The 22,552-nt window shown below is 33.1% G+C and overlaps 1 protein-coding gene across 1 annotated transcript in view; it reads left to right on the top strand.

Moving 5' to 3' along the window:
• Positions 1 to 22,552, top strand: part of LOC129217271 (polycomb protein eed-like) — a 65,753-nt gene that overhangs the window by 19,684 nt on the left and 23,517 nt on the right. Inside the window, exons 8-10 of the mRNA XM_054851539.1 lie at positions 3,765 to 3,898; positions 5,899 to 6,004; positions 9,058 to 9,210. Of these exons, the coding sequence (XP_054707514.1) occupies positions 3,765 to 3,898; positions 5,899 to 6,004; positions 9,058 to 9,210 (393 nt within the window). The remainder of the gene's footprint in view (positions 1 to 3,764; positions 3,899 to 5,898; positions 6,005 to 9,057; positions 9,211 to 22,552) is intronic.

The raw sequence follows: 22,552 nt of genomic DNA, 5'->3' as shown, positions 1-22,552 counted from the left end.
GCGTATATTTTTTTTTATTTAAAATATGCTATTAGAAAACTTAGTGCAGCTCTCTGTTTGATTTGCGTTCAAAACCAACAGGAGCAACGCAGAATTTGTTCTTAATCACTTATAAATCTTTTTAAAAAGGAACAAAGTAATTATCTCTTAACTAAAAACGGCACTTACATAAGAACATGAAAATAAAAACAAAAAAACAACGGTGTCATTGCAGGTGTTAAAAAAAAGAAGAAAAATAAATAAAGAACTGCAACATTTGGTGCATATTTTTTATATGAATGAACTCCCAGTCTGACACCTGATAAATAAGATAAAGTACTGAACCTAAGAACTTTCTGGCCCAATCAAACCCAAGCTGATGGCATGCGAAAACCTACTTATGCTATCATTCTAGGTTATCTCTATCATGCATTTGGCAGAGGAAAATACTGAAAATTTGAGCACAGACCCAAGACACATTATTGATAGTTCTGCAAATGTTTGAATTGGACTGTGCTCTCCAGAGTTTTAAGACAGCCAACGAGGGCCTATTACGTAGTCTAGGTGGTTCACAGTTGCCTCTTTGCTTGACTTAAGTACTTCAAAACTTAAAAAGATTGCCTTAGATGTCTCGCACTGTTCGTGATATGAATTGATTTGCCCATATGACTCACCTAAAGAAACGACCAGGGTACGCAAAAGGGATTAAAAAAAGTAAATAACATGGCCAACCTAAGAATTCACAAGAATGCAACCACAGCAATGGAAACTGACAAAAAACCAAGCCAAATAATCAAAACGTGATGAATATTAATTGAATAAATAGCAATGAAAATTGCAATGAAAAGAGTTTAAGTCAAGTGTTTAAGGTTTAAGGTTCCAAAATTAAAATTCAGGTTAATTGAATATGACAATATGCTTCGATATGGTTCTCAACCAATATCAGCCAACCTCTAATCACGAAATGGCTTTCGTAACAAGATACTGAAATACACATAGTATTCGAAACAATTTTAGGATCTGAAGTTCTGCGCCAGCTGTGTGTAGTAAGTAGAAATACTACTAAAATAGCATGGAATTTGCAGATGACCACGAAGGAAAATATGCTTTCATTGTAGCAATACTTTAACGGAAGTAAAAGCCCTAAAATGCAGAAATTCAACTCCCAAAAAGCTTTTATTACTTAAAATAGGTGTAGATAAAAACTCTCAGTTGAAAGTACAAGCAGAATCTACACCATCTTCAGTGCTTTGTTAAGTTCTGTGTTGTTTAACCTTAATTTTGAATGCAGTTGCACAAAATTTTTGAATAGCACATTTCAAATTAAAAATTTTATGTGCATTAAGTTGTTCATATATGACCCACCACGCATCTAAAAATGCCTTATATGTGATAATGCTATATAATTACGGCAGAGAAATGTGGCGAAAACAAAATTTTTACTACTTGAGAAAATTTACTGAAAATGTTAAAAAAATTGATAATTGCCAAAACTTCTAATCATTTGTGGCAAAGGAAAAAACTATCCCACATACCTTAATTTTTTTAAGGAAGTTTAATGCCACCAATGGCACTTTTTCCACCCAACTCACCTTCAAAAATAGAAACGTACTATTTTTCCTTATTTTGATTAAAAACATGAAAAAACATCATTTTTACGAAATTTCGACCCAATTGCAGCAAATCAAGAAATTGCGCAAAAAAATCCAAATTTTTTATGTGCACTTTGCTCGGCCAATGGCACCTTTCCCGCACTACCCATCATCGAAATTTAAAAAAAAGTTTTTTTTCGGCCAACCGTATTGATTAGAGTCAGCATGCCAAAAAGTTAAATGTTAATCAATGGTTTGATTTTATTTTTGCTTCAATTATATTGTAATCATTAATAATATATTTATAGTATATCTGGAAAATTAATTCTAAAACAATATTACTTCGATAAACTCTTTTATTTGCTGTTTTTTATGCTTTTGATAAAAACCTGTATGGCAAATATGAAGGAGTGCAGCAAAATGTTCTGTGTTTGACTCAGACCTTAATCAAGTAATGCCTCCAATTTGTTCTCTTCACATTTTGGGAATATGTCCTCAATGTAGAAATTACCATTCTTAAAATGGCAAGACCAATCCCTACATGATTAATTAATCAATAGGAGTATTGTCACCATTAGTTTCTGCTGGCATTTGATGCTTTTCAGAAGCACTTTTCTTCCAAGCAAAGCAGAAATCAAAAGCTTCTCCCAAATGTTGCTTTGTTAACTGAAAATTTGACATCTGTCTCTCTATGAAAATCAGGATTGCTGTATAAAACTAAAAGCAATAATGCTCTATATTATTGACTGATGTTTTGCCTCTCTATAACCACGATGTCATTTGTCCCTGTGAAACATTCTTAGCAGCAGAAATGGACTGAACAATTTTGTAATCCCAGTAGCAGTACAGACAACGCTTGCAAGGAGAACAAACATGGATGCAGGACTGTTGGAAGAGGGGAACGAGCGAGTCTATTGCCCTGCGCTCCAATATATGAAGGGGCGCCATAAACTAACACTAAGCTTTACCACATTTCAAATTCTTTTTAGTATTATTCTTTTTTTTTTCAAAGTAGTTTTTAAAATCTAACACATTAGATTTCAGATTGCATGTTTAATTATATAATAATTGATATAAAAATGTTCGATACTTTCCAAAAAACACCCACCATTATGTGTGGGAACAGGGCGTCAGAAAATATTTGCCCCGGACGCCGTCCTCTCTTTGGACTGCTCTGCATGGAAAAAATGTTATTACTAGTTTCTCGCTTCAATCCAACTCTAAACTGCACTTCAGTGCTTTTGTCAATCACATATCTCCATCATGATGACTAAGGGGTAGAAAAAATGCTTCAATGTAATCTTAAAGTTTATGGCGTCAAATTTGTCAGGTAGGTTCAGAAATCTAGGCCTCAAATGATTTTTTTTAATTGCAAAATATGGCTAACGTCAGCTTATTTCTCCAGCTGTTTATACCTGATATGTTATTTAATACAATCAATTCGCAATAACTCGAATCTAAAGGGACCGACGAAAAATTTTGACTTATCGGAAGTTCGACTTGCCCCTAGTTTCGGTTTTCAACATTTTAATATTAAAAACCATCTCTTTTTCTTTTAATATCATTGGCAGAGTATTTGCTTAGACATCTTAATTAGTAAAGAAATAAACTCACTCTGTCTCTCAGGAACTTATCAACAAATAATCGAACAAAAGAATGAAGGGGAACGCATCTTAACTTAGGTTGGCCTTTGAATAAAGGTACAATCAGTTGACTTGACGGCTTAAAAGCAAATTTGTAGTCCAGCAACATGTCAAACAGTAAACAGTACAGTATAAGAAAAGAAAACAAGCCAACTCATTTCGGCATGTGTAACTCCTTTATCGCACATTGGCTCAACAGGTGCTCCTCTTGCTTTAGAGGTCTATTGTGCAGGAATTGCAAGTGAAGGTGAATTAATTTTTCTATTACAGTCACTTGTTTATTTCTTTTTTTTTTTCGTTCTTTCGAAATTAATTTTGATTCACCTTTGAAAAAACTTTGGGTTAAAGGAAGATAAATTCGAGATATTGAGAATAATTAGCATGGAATTAAAGACTAAGGGATCAGGACTTGATAAAAACTTTGAGTTATAGTAATATTTGAGTTATCGCGAATTGACCGTATATTATTTCTTTTAAGTTCAAAATCATGACGTTTTCTCCGACTACTTTTTGTCATTAAGTACTTTTTTGTTATCACTTATTTTAACAGGACTTTGATCTTCTTGGTCAAAAAGTTGTGTCTTGTGGAATGGATCACTCTTTAAAGATTTGGGAAATCAATGAAGAAAAAGTGCGAACAGCCATTAGAGAATCTTATAACTACAATCCAGTTAAAAGTAATAAGTAAGTTTGCTTTTTAATCCTTTGAAAATTATTTTGGCTTGTGCATTCACGGCAACAAACATCTACTAAAGTGCATCCCAAAAGTTTATATAAAATCACTTTATTGAAACCAATTGTTAACTATAAGAATAAGCGAGATGAAATGTGCTATGCAAATAACGAATGATGACGTAAAACTGATAAAACGCTGAAACAACTTTCATCAATCAGGTCTAATTTTGAAAAATTTTAATGAGAAACTGCTGCCCAAAAAATATGACCTGATTTTAGTATTGATACTCAAAATTTGCATACTGCAAGGTCATTTACTTGTGATGCACAAGTTTTCTGACGTAAAAACGAACCAGTGTTTCCATTTCAGAACGATTGCCTAGATGCCCTGCAATGTGCAGTTTTCTGAAAAGGAAAGCTTGCAAATCTATTGATGCAGAATGCATTTTTGAAATGGAAAAAGGAAAGAAACTTTGGAGAGATATTTTGTTTGATGTAAAATTGTTTCTTGCCATGCAAAATTTGCCTTTTTGTGGACACGAAAAAAGGTGAAACATCTTAATAGAGAGAAATCCTCTTGAAACTTGTGAAATGAGTTCCAAAGTATGACCCGATTTTAAAAGAACATGTAAGATTTCTACAGACAAACAGCTCTAGATCAAAAGCCTCAATCTTCTATCTTTCGTCAAACACTCATTCACAAAGAATTTATTAGCTTACGAAATCATGTTAAGGAACTGTTTGTTACAGAAATTGAAGCTGCTGAATACTTTGGGATAATATTTGCCAATACACCAGATGTAAAACACACAAATGTGTAATCAAGTTAGATATTTTAGCATTGTAAGCTGGAAAGGTGAAAAAAAAAGCACTCCTGAGCTTCAGCGCTCTTAAAGGAAGCTGTTGACATTAGGGATGAGTTACTGAATAAAGTTTGCATTAAACTTAGTAAAGTTTGCATCAGACTTAATGTTGTGTCTCTCACACGGATATAACAATGTCGTCAACGTGGCTGGTATAAATGGTGGACTTCAAACAATCATAAAAGAAAAAGTGTGTCTATTTTTAGTGTGTGCATAGATCTAATGGTCTTATTATTTTATGTAGACAGCGTTTCTTTGCTAAAAATTCAGCATTTGTAAGAAATATCAGGACTATCAAAGAAAAATTCTTTTTTCCCTGTCTCCACCCATGAATGGCATGTACTTCTTGAACATTTCTCAGTGTCTGTTAAACGATTATCTGTAACACGTTAAGAGTGCACATTTTGATGCACTAAAATCAGTGAAGGAGTATTTTGAAAAACTTTTGGGAACACTTGTAATGCTTTCTGAACCAAACGAAAACACAAGGAGAGCAGCCCAATGCCTGTTACCAGCTATTTGTGTTATCTTCATTTTGGTGTAGAGTCCTTGCAGAAGTTAATGTAAATGAAAACTGTTTGCAAACAAAGTGTACAATTTGGAAGTAGCAATGCAGAACTGGAAGCAACGCAACATTTTTTATACCTAAAGCATGCTTAATTAGTAGTAAATGCAACTTAAAAAGCTCTCTTGATGTGCATAGTATTTCAATGGAGAGTACAATTTAGAGTGAAGAAAAGTGGCAACGAATTTTCTTTTAAGGGATGAAATTCAGAAAGTTATGTTTGATTGCTAGTTCTTGTTTTTCCTCTTCCTCAAAAAAAAAAAAAAAAAGACATTTTTATGGGCATTTTGGCAAAGTTTATGGCCAATCAAAAAAGGTTCTTCGTAACTTTTGTGTTGTTATATATATGTTTCTTTTGGTCTATATAGATTCAAATTTTCTAAACTTATAAAACTAGGTTTTAATAGTTCTTAAAATATAATGCACTGCTACAGATTTTTGTGCTTCGTTATTTCTCTGAGAATCGTGTTTTAAATTTTTTCGACTTCTTTGATATTTTCTTACCAAATCTGTGAATAATGTTATTATTATTGTTTTTTTTTTTTTTTTTAACTTAATAAATGTTCCTAAACATTTTTCAGGCCCTTCAATACCTTGAAGCAACATTTTCCAATCTTCACAACTCGTGATATACATATGAACTACGTTGATTGTGTCCGATGGATGGGAAACTTAGTATTGTCAAAGGTAAAATTTGCTGCTTTTTCCTCTTCTTTATTTGGAAGATATTAATAAATACACATTTCTATATAATTCTTTTTTTCTTTTTGAGACACACATAATATGTTATTGAAATTATAGTATGTTCTTAAAGTTGATAAGCTTTTTCCTGCTCGGTAGAAAGCAACTAGCTGCGCAGAAAAAACCCTAAATCACGCAAGTTTCAATAGTTTGTAGAAATGCTGTGAAGTGGTTAGGGAAAATGATAGACTCCCTCATACATGCACCTATACATTTATATACAGTGGAACTTTAATGTCATTCAAAGAAGTTATTTGTGAGAAAACATTAGAAGAAGTTGATTGAAAAGCTAGATACTAACCACAAAAATTTAAAAAATATGTTATATGAATTTTTCTTTCTTTGCAATATTTTAAGAATGAGTTTTATGTATTATTTGAAAAGAGGAGGACTTGTTATTTTGCTTTGGATTTTTTAAATTATTTAAATCATAATTTGCAATTTTTCTCATGTTTGATAAGTGAAAATGTCTTCTGTTTCATAATTGAAAATAAATGCTTCCATTATTTAAGGATTTTTTTTTTTGTTCATCTTCATCTTTTTGTCATCAACTTTAGAATTTAGAATCATCCAAATCATTCCATTTAATGATACGTGCAATATACGGTCAGGCCGGTGCAAACAACTTTTTAAACTCTCTTCTAACTGGGGAAAAATAAATCTAAAAATGAGAAACAACCCTATTTATGCAGTATACCAGACAGCCTGGTTATCCGATCCATAGACTGCAGCTTCGTTCTTGTTATGAACTTATCAGTCTGCAATTGTGAATAACCGAGCTGGAGGCAGATGTCGTCCCATTGTAGCTGAGAACTCCAACAAACTGGTAGATAAAGTAAATTTATCTCACTAGCGAAAGTCCTCAGCCATGGTGTGGTTCAGCTCGTAAATTGAAGCCGAAGCTTGGATATATAAAGTATAGATTGATCAGTCCATAACAAGGACAATTGGATATGATATCTGGACTGTCGGTATATTGTATGTAGTTCTGCCTTAGGGGCGTGGCATAAAAGCGGTCGGTACAACCTTACTGCTTTATATGCTCAAGCTTTGCCAAAATGAACTCTTCAATAGGTTCTTCACTTTCTCACTCTTTTTTGTCAGTATCATAATGCATAAATTAGGCAGCCCAATTTTTCCAAAACAATTTGAAATATGTTTTCTTCTGACTTGTACAAGTTGAAGGGAAACATGAAGGACTTTTACATGTTTCCAAGTTTGCTCGCCATATGGGCTATTTTTTATAGTATGAAAGAAACTAAATGAGAGTTCTCCATGGTGTTTTGTATATTTTTATTCAATGAAATGAGTGAAACTTATTTTAGATAAAATTTTTACATTGAAATTCTGAAACGGTATCAAGTTCTTCAAGTATGATGGGGGTACTCAGAACCTATATTTAAACAACTTAAACCATATGCCTTGTCATTACTTCTTCAGAAATCTGGCAGGAGAGCCGATTCCTTGGTCAATTCTGCTTTTCTCCCAGATACTGTATGCCAGCAGCCCTCAAACATTCGGACTGCTTTCATATTTGCAGTGTTTCACATTTAGTTTACAAATTCCATCTTAACACAACGAAAGCACCTACTACTCTGCCTCTTTCTTATATCATGAAATATGAAAGCATATTACAGTCGAACCTTCTTAACGTGAAATTTCTGAAGCCATGATAATTATGTCAGATTAATCAAATTTCATCTGATCAGATAAGCTTAAGCTATAAAGTGATAGTTTGTTTACTGACAGGAACAAATGACTATTTCATGTGTTGCAATATGCCTTGTTAAGCTATTTTCAATTGATGAGGTTCTGACTGAAACTGTATACCAAAGCACCTGACATTATGCATATCTAGACCATTTACTTTAGTTAGAGTGATTTCAATCCGTGTTTTTCATTCACTCAGCAAATTCGGCTGTTTGCTCCTAGGTTATATGTAGTTATAAAATAGTTATAATGTGCTAGGCTATTTAAAATATCTGTATCTGCAATTAGCTAGTTTGAAAACCCTAATAAGTTTATTAGTTTTAGCTAGAAACTGGTCGGAGGGTTCATGATTTCCTGCCAATAGTGAAACTAAAACCATGCTGCAAACATCCAATAGAAGTACAATTTCTCAGTGCACATGGACCATTTCCTTTGTATCTACACCAATTTAAGATAATTAGTTCACCATTATGTGCATGCAGTCAACCTGAAACTCCAGAACATCACATATTCAACTGTGCTCTAACCAGCTCTTTCCATTACTTATAATTCCAAAAATATCTCATCCAGTTTCATGCAAGAATATCCATGAAATAATGTCCTTACTCATATCACAAGCAGACGACTTGAAATTTCCAGCCATCAGTCTCATTTAACTTCTTTTTCACTTATATACTATGTTTTTTTTAAAAGTGTTTTATGCGTTTTTATGTGTTTCTGTATGTATCAAAATTGTTCCAGCAAGTGCTTGGTCGCTCATGACCTGTTCTGTCCCCCCCCCCCCTCCCCGTCTCCTCTTTTCCAATCACAACTTGGTGATTGGGGGAGTTTAAATAAATAAATAGTTTTGGCTAAAGTTTTTGAAAGTTTTACTGCTATAATTGTGTTACATATTAGTTTCAAGATCATAAAGGTCGGAGAGAATAAACATCAATTTCAATTTTCTGTGTCAAATAGTTATTTCTTTCTAGCTGTTTAAAAATTTGAAACTGTCATAAAATTTGCAGTTTTTTCTTCAATAAATTACTCCAATTCCTAAAATCTAAAAAATCTAAAATTTCGTTTTTTTTTTTTTTTTTATTGAACTGATTTAGTTTATCAATGAACTAAAAATGATATGTTTCTGATTTATCAAAAGCCTGATATTCAGTTAATTTGATGACAAATGATCTTATTTGTTTTTAAAAGTCTAATTAGTTTTTCAACTTGTAGCTGCAAAATAGTCTCAAGGAATCAAATTTTCTTTCATGAATAAAAATTTAAATGATGATTTTACTTTTTCAATCTAGTCCTGTGAGAATTGCATCATTTGTTGGAAACCTGGGCAACTTGAACAGCAAGAAATTTCTGCAGCAGATAATTCCGTAACTATCGTGCAACGCTATGAATTCAAAGAATGTGAAATATGGTTTATGAGATTTTCATTAGATGCTGAACAAAAGGTTTGTTTATTTAAATATATTATGTTTGAAAAGTAAATGTATAAAATGATTTCTTGAAAGAAAACATAAGTGCAGAAATAATAATTGTCAAAAATTAAAAGGGCAGACAGTTATTAAAAAATTGACTGTTACCAAATAACAACTTTGACTATGTTTGTCAAGGACTTTTTTACTGCGACAAGGACCTTGATGTCATTCAGTTTTGCATCATTATGCCTGACACCGTAAAAAAAAAAGCTTTAATTGTTAATATTGTTTTTTTCAGCTGTGAGAATCAAAAGAATGTAACACTAGACTTGCTTTCTGAGTTGGAATTAGAAGTTTTAAAAATAAACATTTGCATAATCTAATTTTTCTAATGTTTAAAATATTTTTTTATTTAAATTTGAATAGAGCCCTTTGCTTAATTAAATATTTTACGATAAAAGTTAATGAAAACTTTATATAATCCACGTGGTGTAGATTATTATGTTATAAAGGCTTGTTTATGGATGTATACAAATAAGATATAAATGTTAAAGTACCCTTATTTATTATTGTTTAATGATAAAGCAATAAACAGAGTTCAGTTACATATAATTATCAGAAAAAATGGTGTACACCAAGTTTATTTAAACCTGCCTAAAAATTTATGTATTTATTTCAAAACTAAATGTACACATACTGGATGAAATTTCACTACAACTATTAAGATTGGGGATTATGATTGATCTGTTAAAATTTTATGTACATTAGAACCAGGGTTGCCAGATTTAGGAACAGTAAATACGGGACAGGCTTCTAGGAGCAAAAGAAAAGGGGGGGGGGAGACTTATTTTTGAGAGGTTGCTGTAAACTCAATCTCAACAAAGTATTAAACCGCACAAAATGTTGTCTATCAAGGTATAAAAATCGTTTTCATTGCGAATGACGACTCATGTGCAAATATATACTTCCAGTATTAGTCACTGAACAAAGAGAAGCAACCATTTGGCATACAGATGCGGCTTTGTACAAATAATTTATGCAGAAAAGATATGAAGGAATACCCCTATTTGGGCCAATGATTCAAGAAAAAGCTTTGATTCTCAACTTGAAGCGTAGTGCTTCTGATGACTTCAAAGCCAGTAGTGGCTGGCTAGAGAAATTCAAAATTCGCCATGGTATAAGGCAACTCAATATCAGGGGTGAAAAATTATCTGGAAATGTCGCAGCAGTTGATTCATTTGTCGCAAAAATTGAAGAATTGATGAGAGATGAGAATTTATCCCTAGATTAAATTCACAACTGTGATGAAATCGTACTATATTGAAAGGCCCTTCCTGAAAAGACTTTAGTTGCTGTAAATGAAACTTCTGCTCCCGGAAAGAAACAAATAAGATAGGGTCACTGTATTAGCCTGTTCCAACGCATCGGGTTCCCACAAGCTTGAACTAAGTATTGTTGGGAAAAGTAAGAATCCGAGATGTATTAAGAATGTCCACAAATCTGTTCTTTCTGTACACTATTTAAAGTTTTTAAAAATGCTTGAATAGATTCTAATTTGTTTTCCAAATGGTTTTTTGATATTTTTGTGCCAGCAGTAAAATCTTGGCAAGAAAAAAAAACGTTTGAATGGAGCGCTTCTGTTATTCGACAACTGTCCAGCTCATCCGGAGTAACATCCGGTGTTAATTTTTGCCCCGGAATACAACGTCTCTGTTGCAGCCTATGGATCATGGAGTCTTGGAGTCTATAAAGCAGGGCTGCGGAGTCGGATGGAAAACCGCCGACTCTGACTCCCACTCCTGGATTTTCAAACATCCAATTCCAACTCCGGCTTTTTTAATTTTTTTTTCAATTCCCCCCCCCCTTCCCCCTTATGGGAAGGAGGTAAAACCTCTAAACAGAGATTGAAATTTTAATTCTGTTTTATGAAATTTTCACGTTGTATTTTATTGTAAACCAAAGATGGATACAACGTTAGAAATTCAATTTGAAAATCTAATTTTCCAATAGCTACAATGATAAAAGTAAGATTACTTAAAAATCCCATATATTTAAAAATTGAAAAAGATTAATGTGCTCCTCTTTAATGTTTAACAAATAGGTGTTCTTTATATCATGTGCTTTCAATTTTTGAAAACTAACTTGAGAGAAAAAAAGGCTTTTTTGAAAATAGTAGGGGGGCATACTACATTCCGTGGGAAATTTCGTGAGGAAATTGTGAGACCAATTTTTTTATATTCCTTATGGCCTGTGTAACTATGCCTCACCGGGTGTTTTGCTTGAATTTGTGTCAGACGGCCTGTATGACGTCATCAATCCAAGATGACGGCTATGATGTGTTTTTGCAATTATGAGTTAATTTTTGGGTGTTTTGGGATAATTTTCTGGTGAATTTATTTGATTAATATTCAGTTCATCTTCTTACTATAAATTAAAAGCAAAATATTTAATTAATTTTTTTATTAACTTATTTTTAAAAAAAAATCTGATAAATCTTCTTTTTTCACTTTGACTCTCAGAATTAGCTGCTTTAAAAGTACCTCGAGTGAGTTTTCGCAGTTAAAAATACTTTTAATTTTCAGGCTAAGATCACTAAACATTAGTACAGTCGATCCTCGTTAATTCGAACACGATCACAACGAACTACTGCTAAAGCGAACTACATTTGCGATCCCCGTCCTTCTGTTTAAAATCACTTAACACACCTAACACTATTGTTTTTCGGATAAAACAAGCTGCTGTTGAGACAAATTCACTTTAAAGGTCCCTTTGAGTTCGTTTTAACGAGGTTCGACTGTTTAATCGTTTAACAGAATTCTAACAACCTGTATACCCCCTGACCCCCTAAACTCTTTGACCAGATGTGAATGTCGTACATCAGGGGTGCTCTTAAGGAATTTGTAGGGAGAGTAGAAGATAAAGCTTCTGAGTAGAGAAAGTATTGTTTGCCGGTTCGTTGGTGATTAGTCTGCAAATCTGCAAGTACGGTTATTTTTCCGTAACTTATCACTGCTATTTTATTCACGATATCTTCTCTCCCAGAAACTCATTTACAAGTTTCTTTGCCTCCATTTTCAAAAAAATCAAGACTACAAATTAATTATAAACTATGTATTTTATGTCAGATTAAGAAGTGCCCATTAGTTAAACCCATTGGTTATGATAAAGTATTAGAATGTATCAAGAAGAGAGCACAATGAAATGACAAAGAGTATATACATTACTTACTGATAGATTAACGAATGTAACCGTAGAAGAATTGAAAAATGAAAACGCATTATGGCATGCAGAATGCTACAAGAAGTGCACTCATAAAGCAAGTATGAACAGAAGTAAGAAATTACACGAAATGTAAAAGAATAAACCATCTTGTTCTACTTCCATTCATGAAGAAAATGTTGTAGGCTACATACAACGAGAACGAGATTTTGTCGTTGGTGACAAAAATAAGTGTTTTTTCTGCCTCGGAAAAGGCGGTGTAAGAAAACCTTTGGTGGCGATAAAAAAGATTCTGCAGGTCAGCAATTAAAAAAAGCCATTGAAATTTCCTATTTCAAAATTAAAGTCAGTGACTGTACAGATCTAGAAGACCATCATGCAAAGAACATTTTATACCATAAATCTTGCTGGGAAAAACATGTATTTAATGTTTTACGAAAAAATTGCGATCCTGATGTAGTAACAAAGTCAGAAGACGTTTCTAATGAAGCAACAGACGTAGAATTTCTGTGTGCATTAAATAATTTTCTTGTTCAGGGAAATGTTACTACAATAACAGACTTGAAATGAATTATCAGTCGATTGCAATAGTGGGAAAAATAAAACGTGAAAAGAAATTAAAAATCTCATTCAAGAGGAAATTGATGACGCTATATTTAGTAATCCAAAAAGTGTAAATGAGTCGCAACGCGTATCTTTAAAGACAACTGTAGATATTACCCTATCTAATGCAGAAGATGATTTTATAAACATTGGAAAAAACATGAGAACTATCTTTGAAGCTGTGAAAATTTTACACAAAGCAGTTTTATCTGATCAGAAATGGAGATTTACAGGATCTCTTGAACAGAATCAGATAGTTGATGCCGTTCCAATCGAAGTTGGTCAGTTTTTGAAATCGTGCTGCAACGTAAAATTCGAAATTAATTCTATTTATGAGGTGCAGAACAATATCGTGCTGAATAAAGCTAAAAGACTATCACACATATTCATGTATAAAATACTGTCTCCGTACCAAGCTTAGAAAGAAACTGTTCATCGACACGCCCGGGATATGCCTTTGCAAGTTGGTGTGGGCCTTAATATGCACTCTGCTACCTGAAGCAAATATATAATTGATTTTTTTTTACATAAAATAGGTGTTTCGATTGATTATGCTTAAGTTCTACGCTTGGAAACACAGATAGCGAATGAGGTAATAAAAGCGCATGGATGAGAGTGGCGGAATCTATATTCTTCCTGATCTGATAAAAGCAAAATTTTTACTTTATGCTGCAGGTAACATTGATTTCCTTGAAGACACATCTTATCGGAAGGGTACTTTGCATAGCATTGTAATGGTACTTTTGAACAGAAAAAAGACTCGGATAGAAAAATTCCACTTTCTCTTACCGCACTTTCAGCAGCCCGTTCCCTTTTGACATTACCTCAGTCCCTGACTGAAATAACGTCCTATAAAATTACAGAGACAAGTCAACCCAAATGTTCAGCATTTGGGAAAGTATTAAAATATAAGAAAACTGAAAGTGAGATATTAAAAGAATTATGACCGCATTAGAGGACCAGAAAAAACTAAAGGAATATTAGGACTCCATGCTCTATCAGGATGTGATACAACAGGTTCACTTGCTAAGAAGGGAAACCATCTTTTTGGAAAATTTATAAGAAGGCAGACAAAAATACTCTTGATGCTTTGAGTCATCTGGGGTCAATCGAAGAGTTTAGTGCAAATGATAAAGTTACTATTGAAGGATTTATTTGCTCCGTGTATGTGCCGCTGACCAAGATTTCAGATATTGAAGAACTTCGTTGGTTCATGTTTTCCAAGCAAGAGGCTCAAAATGAAAATTTGCCTCCTACAAGAGCATCTTTGTCCCCATACATTTTAAGAGCACATTATCAGGTATTAGAGTGGCGTCTTGCTGACCAGCAGCACCCGAAATCACCATCACCGTTAGACTTCGGATGGGAAAAGAAAGACAACTTCTATGCTTCAGTTATATGTATACTACCTTGTGCGCCTGAATTCATCTTGAAACTAGTTCGATGCAGCTGTGTAAAAGGCAAATGCATTGTTTCATGCAAATGCAAATCTCAAAACATTTCATGCACTGAGCTTTGTGTGTGTCGATGTGATGGGACTTATGTGAAAAGCACCCAGCCAACAAAGCGATATTGATGACACTTCAAATGATTAACTTTAAGTGAGGACTGTTTGTTTACTTTTAAATCTATATTTTTGAATTAAAATCAGAGTTTAAATAAATTATTCATTACTTAGAGTACATAAAATGTAAAAAATAAAATTGTCATTGCTTCCGATATTAAGTAACGGAAGTTGTAAATTTTTTCTACATAAAAAGAATGCTTCTTATAACCCCAAAACACGCGTATGTAAATAATTTTACAGGTTTTTTGGAATAATAAATTTGATTTAATCGTACAAGCTTTCAAAAATATTTTTTAACTGCTATTGGTAACTAAAAAAGTTCATAAAATCTGTATCAAAAATCAAAAATAGCAAAATAAATAACTTATTTTATGTAAACAATTTGTTTTTAAATTTGAAATGTAATAATATTAAAGTGTTAAATATATAATATAAGTTGAAAAAATTTCATAATGTGCCTCAAAATTAATTGAAAACCGTAAATTTTCATCAACATCTAGTGAAGCCGCCATCTTGGAATAATGACGTCACACAGGCGGTCTGACACAAATTCAAGCAAAACACCCGGTGAGGCATAGTTACATAGGCCATAAAGAATGCATTCAAATTGGTCTCACAATTTCCTCACGAAATTTCCCACGGAGGGTCTTTTTCCTTAAGTATGCAACTGGACTAAAAGTCAAAAGATCTTTCTTGAGAGGGAGAGGTCCTCCCCAGGCGATACCCATGTGGTGGGTGCCACCCCAAGTTCATTAATATGTATAAAAAATATAAAGGTTTAAATTCTACAAAAATTTCCCCAATAAATCTTAAATTATATTTCATCTGTAAAATTTAAGCATAAATAGGGCACTATATTATGAAGAGGGGCACATGTATGTCTTGAGCAAATATTACACAAAATGCGACGGGATACAGCTTTGAACGAATAGCTTTTACTGTACCTTTATTCATTCTTCGCTCAATTTTCAATCTTAATTTTAGGGCTGCTTTAGAATTCGCTTAATATGAAGATTTTAAGCTTAACTGAAATTATTAAGTGTTGTAACCAAGAAATAATATACTTATTTTATTTCATATATTTTAGTGAGAACCAAGCTTATAGATGTAGTCTTCAGGGGCGTAGATAAGGGGGGGTTTTGGGGACAACCCCCCCCCCCAAACGTTAGTCTCAAAAAAAAAAGAGAAAGAAGAGGGAAGAGAAAGAAAGAAAAAAAATCAAAACAACTTTTTTCTGAGTAACAAAGGTCAAAAATTCACTTCGCTCCCCCCCCCCCCCATGCCATTGAAAATCTGCTCCATGTGTGACCCTCAAGCATAAAGACGTCTGCTGCGAATTTTTTGATAATTGAGTGAAATTTGACACTTCGCTTTAGAAATGAGATTGATTTGTTAAATCCACGTATATGCAGCCTTTCTTTGTCATAGATTCTGCAAATTGTTAAATATATTTAATTGAATGAGCCGCGCAGTGGGAATATTGCATACAGTCGAATCTGTACATTTCGAATTTCACATTAAAGAAAAAAAATCGAGATAAAGAGTTTTGAAATACGGGGGCTTAAGAAACTTTTTATAGAAATTTGAAATATGAAAAATGATGGTGAAAATTTAAAATCGATACTAAGGACAATATGGGCTCTTGATTAAAATTCCTCTTTATTAGTTTTGTTAGGTATTTATTCTATTATTACATTATTAAGTGCTTTATTGCGAGTTTAAGGAATCATTTTGACAGTAAAAGAAACATTAAGCATATCTTTTTCAAGAAAAAGTCTTTTATTGCTTTTTGGTCCCTGATTTTTTCCTTTTTTTTTTTTTTTGATTCACTATTTATCCTCTTGAGGTTAGCAATTGCAGCAAATCTAACTTGGCCAGTATTCTACGATTTTCCTTTTTTTATCACTTAAAAAAAATTATACTTTCTTTTCACTCCTATCATTTCGGTTTTCTAAGGAATCGCAATTTTAAGAAAGGGAGCAACCAAAGAACAGTACTAATCCAGATAACAGCGAAATAGCTTTTAACTTGAAGGACCTTTAACCATGAACTTGAAATGTTCCACTTACATATGTCAAGCCTGTGAATTTCACCCCTTTACTCTTCTTCCAAGAAAGTGCGCGAAACGACTGTCCTTTGGTTAATCTTCCTGGAAAGCCTATTCGTGGAACGCATTTCTAACTTGTTTCCACTGCCTCCTCAGCTCTTGAAGACAATTCCTCTGTTTCTGAGTTGAAGAAAATGTTTTTGTTTGCTGCTTTAAAGATCATTGGGCTTTGAATCCAAAAATGATAGCATAACCGGAATTCGAGACGATAGAGGTTTTTGTTGGTCTGGTCTACCTGTGTGTCATAGGTCATAGTCAAAACGACCTTTGCTAACCAGTATCCATTGCAATCACATTGATTTTTCAGCCAGTATTTACTGCGTTTTTTTTGGAAACGTACAGTCTGTTTAAAATAGTGCATTCTAAATGAAAGTTGTTGCATAATGAAGCGAGAAAAACTGATAACAAGCTTTTTTCAATCCAAAGAAAAAAATTAAAATGACGAAAAGGATTGCTCGAAAAAGAGAAAGTTAACGTCGTGTGAAGAAAATGAAGTACAGTCTGCAAAGCAGCATTATTCCCATTGGACCCTTCTGAAGGTAATTTTATTTTAATTCAAAAGAAAAACTGCAAAGCAAAACATGAATAAAATGTTTAAAAACGAAATGAATCTAGATTATATCTATTAGCTTGGTTCGGATTAAAAAGTAGAAAATAAAAAAGACTTCTGTTTATAAAACCCGAAATTGCTGTTGCTCTCTCAGAAAGATATTTATGTAAATTCTATAGCAGCTAATAAAATTAAAAATAAAGACTTGAAAGGAGAACTGATGGTATGATGTTGAGCGAATAACTTTCCACCGCCAATATTTCTTCCCTAACTTTTTTATTCAAATTTTATTAACGGCTTTAGAATTAGCATAAATGTAAATACATAAAAAGCAACATCTAAATATAACGATATGAAAAGCAATTTCATTTTTTGCGGATTATAATTCAAGAAGTCTTTTTTTTATTTTGTTTCATACTTTTAGTGCAAGCCAAGTTAATAAAAATAGTCTTTATAGTCTGACCATCGATGAGATTGAAAGTCAAACATCCAATTTACAGGCGGAAATGGAAGTATCTATTAGTTTTCAGGGATGCCAGCTTTTGTAGATGTGTGTTAGCCTCTAAATTAAAGCAGTCACACTGAAATGAACGGAACACGCTCATCAGATATTTGATTTCCCCCTGATTAGGAAAGACTGGTTTTGACAAGACGTTGCTAGAAAATTTCACTTTAAATTAAATGGAGGGAAAAGAAAAAAAAGTTGAATTTTCCACAACATTAAAAAAATAAAAAATTCTTTGCTTTTGTTTTGTTTGACACAAGTATTGGAATTGGGGCACCACATTCCAAAGTATGTAAGATTCACCTCCCTCTTATTTTTTTAATACGAAAAAAATTTACATATATATATATACCAGAGCTCAAAATTAGCGGTCGTTAGTCGCATTTTGCAACTGTAAGTTTCATTTTGACGACCGCGATTTGAAACGTAGTCGTCACTGACGCCTAGCTTTCCCCCCTACTAAGCTTTCACTTTCGGAAGATTTGTCTCCAAAAACATCTGCGTGTGTTGCGATCGCGGAAAATTTCCTGGAAGTATCGCTTTCAGTCGGAAAAGCTTGAACAATCCCTCCTCCCCCCCCCCCCACCTTCGCCCGCGAACTGTAGCAGCCAGTGTCATTGCAAGCACACCCCTCCATTCCTCCTCTTTCTGGAGTAATCTTTTCTCCCCTTTGTTCCCTTAGTGTTGTTTACCCCCGATCGCCCCACCCCTCCAAAACCGGACTCATATCAGGGTTGTTTGAGCAGATAGTTTGATCTTCTTCATGTTTTCAAGTTCGACCCCCCGTCGTAACACGAACGCACGGCGAGCACGAGGATTCCTTTTTTTTCCCACAGGATTTCGCTCATCTTTTTTTCTTTCTTTTTTTTTTTAATCATCGCTACCATCATTTTTTATTTGTTGAAAATATGAGTAAACGTAACTTAAAGTCATACTTTACGCCACTAAATACTAGCGGAAATAAACGGCCAAGGATTGCCGATGAAGTTGAAATAGAAAAAAATAATGACGAAGTAGATGCAACTTCTAAATGTACACGGAAAAGGGGTCAACGCTGCAACTTTCATCAAGTGGCAAAAGCAGTTTCCGTGGTTGGAAAGAAAGGGTGAAGACCTGATGGTATGTAAAGTCTGTAAAGATTTTGGAAAAAAAGAAGATACTGGATTCATCGATGGTTGTCCTACTGCAAGATTCGAAACAATAAGTAGTTTTCTTGTTGATTAGTGCAGGCGGTTCATTCGCTTTTTTTATTTTTATTATTATTTTTAAAGATATTTATTAAATTGCGCTTAATTGTTTTTCAAAACACATCATAAATGCAATTTTCAATACTGAACACGTTCTTCTCGGAATAATAGTTCCGGTGTTTGATATTGCAATCCTTTTGCATCTTGCCGATATTATAATACTTTTTAAATATAGAAGTTATTTTTACATGTGCTACGATTAGGTTACCTTTTTTTCTTTTTTATTTTAATTTATAAGATATTATTTTTTCAATACATGCGGACAATGAACACGTGCTTTGCCGGAAGTTTATTTTCGCTTTTGACCTTTCAATCCTTTTGAATCTTGTAAATATATTAATATTATTTGGCAGTTGGACACATGCCACTTCAGATTAACTTGTTTTCTGCGTTTGTTTTTCTTTTTGATGAATAAATTTATTTTCGCAATCATTCCAACACTAAACTTTTACTTTGTGGAAAATTGCGTATCGTGTTCGAGATTGCAATCCTTTTGCATCTTGTCAATGTTTTAATACTTTTAAAATCTAGAAGTTATTTTTACTTATGCTACCTTTAGGTTAGCTTATTTTCTTTTTAATTTTAATTTATAATATATTATTTTTTTCAAAACATGCGGACAATGAGCACGTGCTTTGTGAGAAATTTATTCTCGTTTTGGACCTTTCAATCCTTTTGCATCTTGTAAGTAAATATATTAATATTTTGACAATTAGTCACATGACACTGAGGTTAACTTATTTTCTGCGTTTGTTTTTCTTTTAAATGAATAAAAATTTTCAAAATCATTCCAACACTAAACTTGTTTTTACTTAGTGGAAAATTGCGTATCGTGTTCGAGATTGCAATCCTTTTGCATCTTGTCAATGTTTTAATACTTTTAAAATCTAGAATTTGTTTTTACATATGCTACCTTTAGGTTAGCTTATTTTCTTTTTTATTTTAATTTATAGTATATTATTTTTTTCAAAACATGTGGACAATGAGCACGTGCTTTGCGGGAAGTGTATTCTCGCTTTTGACCTTTCAATCCTTTTGCATCTTGTAAATATATTAATATTTTTTGACAATTAGTCGCATGCCACTTCAGATTAACTTATTTTCTGCGTTTGTTTTTCTTTTTAATGAATAAATTTATTTTCGAAATCATTCCAACACTAAACTTGTACTTTGAGGAAAATTGCGTATCGTGTTCGAGATTGCAATCCTTTTGCATCTTGTCAATTTTTTTTTTTTTTTGGTTTTATGTCACTAAATTAAGTTAATAGTAATTATGGTACTTGTATAAACTTAGCAGGTGATTCCAAAATGCATTATTTTAATGCATTGTACATATATATCAGCTTGTTTTCATGCATATTATAGTTTAGTATAAATTTCAGCATGTTATTGAACGCATTTGCAAATTGCAACCAAGTAAAGCATAACGGCACCTAAGAAAAAAATATTGGTTGCCAATGGCACCTAAGTAGCTGATGCTAATTTCGACCTCTGATATATACATACATACATACACACACACATATATATATATATATATATAATAAAAGTGAAAAATATTGAAAAACCACACCAATAGCCCATAGATGCGCAACGCAGCAAAACTAAAAAGCCAAGTAAATATAAAATTAAGCAAACAGAATTACAAATATTAAACAAATTATAAATAACAAATGATGATAAAAAGGAAAAATGCAAACAGCTATTAAGTAGGAATAGAAAAAGAGTGAATCCAGTTAGTTTTAAGTTTGAGCTCTAGTTTATTGTTTTTAGCTTAGCAAGTGGTGCGTTTGCCCATTGTTACTCTATATTACATGTACTGGAGCTTAAACATTCTCTTCTAGTTTATAGTTAAAATTTTGGTCTTTTGACCATAGTTAATGAATCCTCCACGGCTGATGAGCTCTGGATTCACTCTTTTTCTATTCCTACTTAATAGCTGTTTGCATTTTTCCTTTTTATCATCATTTGTTATTTATAATTTGTTTAATATTTGTAATTCTGTTTGCTTAATTTTATATATATATGTATATATATATACGTATATAGAAAAGAAGACCCCCCCCCCCCCCCCGAAAGTCGGGTCTAGCTACGCCTCTGATAGTCTTTACATTTAAAAAACAGATATATTTCCCCGACTTACTCCAGAAATAGGGGAAGGGAGGGCACATGTGAACATGGTATGTTTTACTATGCTAACATCAAGCAAAAAATCTTGAAAAATTCTCCAGTAATAGACTACCCGACTTCTTAGCCAAACTTTTAGAGCAATGAACCAGTTTATTTTTCTGTGGTGACAACTTCATTTTTTTTTCAGATGCTAGTTGTAATTTTATCACTGTCTTCTTCATGTGAAAACATATTTTAAACTAACTAATAAGCTAAACTTAACTATTGCAAACCATTATACGTACATTTGAGTAAATTTATGACAATGTTAATCTTTTAAATTAAATTGAGAATTCTTTATTTTTGAAAATTAATTCTAAGGTAGATGACGGGGCACTTGTGAGCACAACATGCAGGGGTCGAAGTGGTCCTATATTTCCTATATTTTCAAAAAAAAAGTATCAAAATCATCCTATATTTTTGGAAAATGTCCTGTATTTCCTATATTCCTTTTTTTATCTAATTTATTTCTTTAAAACAACAGTAGATAAAGTATCTGACTACGGATTTTTCGTGGAAAGTATGTTTACAGACGAATTTCAAATTTAAAAATGCAACTGACTAAATCTGGCAACAGGCATCTTCTCGCATTGGTCATCAATATGACGTCACTGTAGTAGGTGGAGTTTCGAGAACAAAGTCTGAAGTCGGTTTTAGAATTTTGCGTTTGGCAACAGCCGTTTGTTTTGTTTTCCAGCATGGTTTTCGTTTTTGCTGTCGCGGGTATATTTTTGTGTTCAGTGCATTTTCTGATCGTAATGTTCTAATATTCTTTATGCAATCTTTTCTTTGGAATTTCGGGATCTTTGAATGTAAGTCTCTTAAGATGTTAAATCGTATTTTGTTGTAATATGTGAAATTATAATGGCAAAATCGCATCGTTTAACAAAATTTTGTGAGGAGTGGTTGAACCAGGAGGACATTAATGGTACAAATATTGGTGCATGGTGCTCCAAAGGAAAAGATGATCTTACTGCTTCTTACCATTTTTGAAACTGTTCAGTGTCCATAAGCAATAGTGGATTTTCACAATTGAGGCAGCATGCTCAAACATTCAAACATAAAGAAAACTCCGAAAAACGTCAGAAGGATCCTTCTCAAGCTCTGTTTGTTGTTGATACGAGCATAGGCGGATTTAGGACTGAGTTCCTGGGGGGGCAGGATTTCTTTCTTTCTTTTTTTTTTTTTTTTAGCAACATTTTTACTGCCCCCACTCCCATGTTTTTGTCTGTTTCCTGTGATGCATAAGTCCGTGCTTTATTTTTTTGTGTGTCGTTTTCATTAATGTATGTTTTCATGCTGTCCTTTTTGAATTGACCTTAAGAGAGGGAGCTGGTATCAAGAGAGTGACGCAGGGCTCCCTTTTAAGTGGAAAATTGAATATCTCCAATTTTAGGAGGCCGGGGGG

Source organism: Uloborus diversus, chromosome 2, assembly GCF_026930045.1.
Source record: "Uloborus diversus isolate 005 chromosome 2, Udiv.v.3.1, whole genome shotgun sequence".
NCBI lineage: Eukaryota > Metazoa > Arthropoda > Arachnida > Araneae > Uloboridae > Uloborus > Uloborus diversus.
The sequence above is the reverse complement of the archived record's forward strand: the minus strand, read 5'-3'. Positions and strand labels throughout refer to the sequence as shown.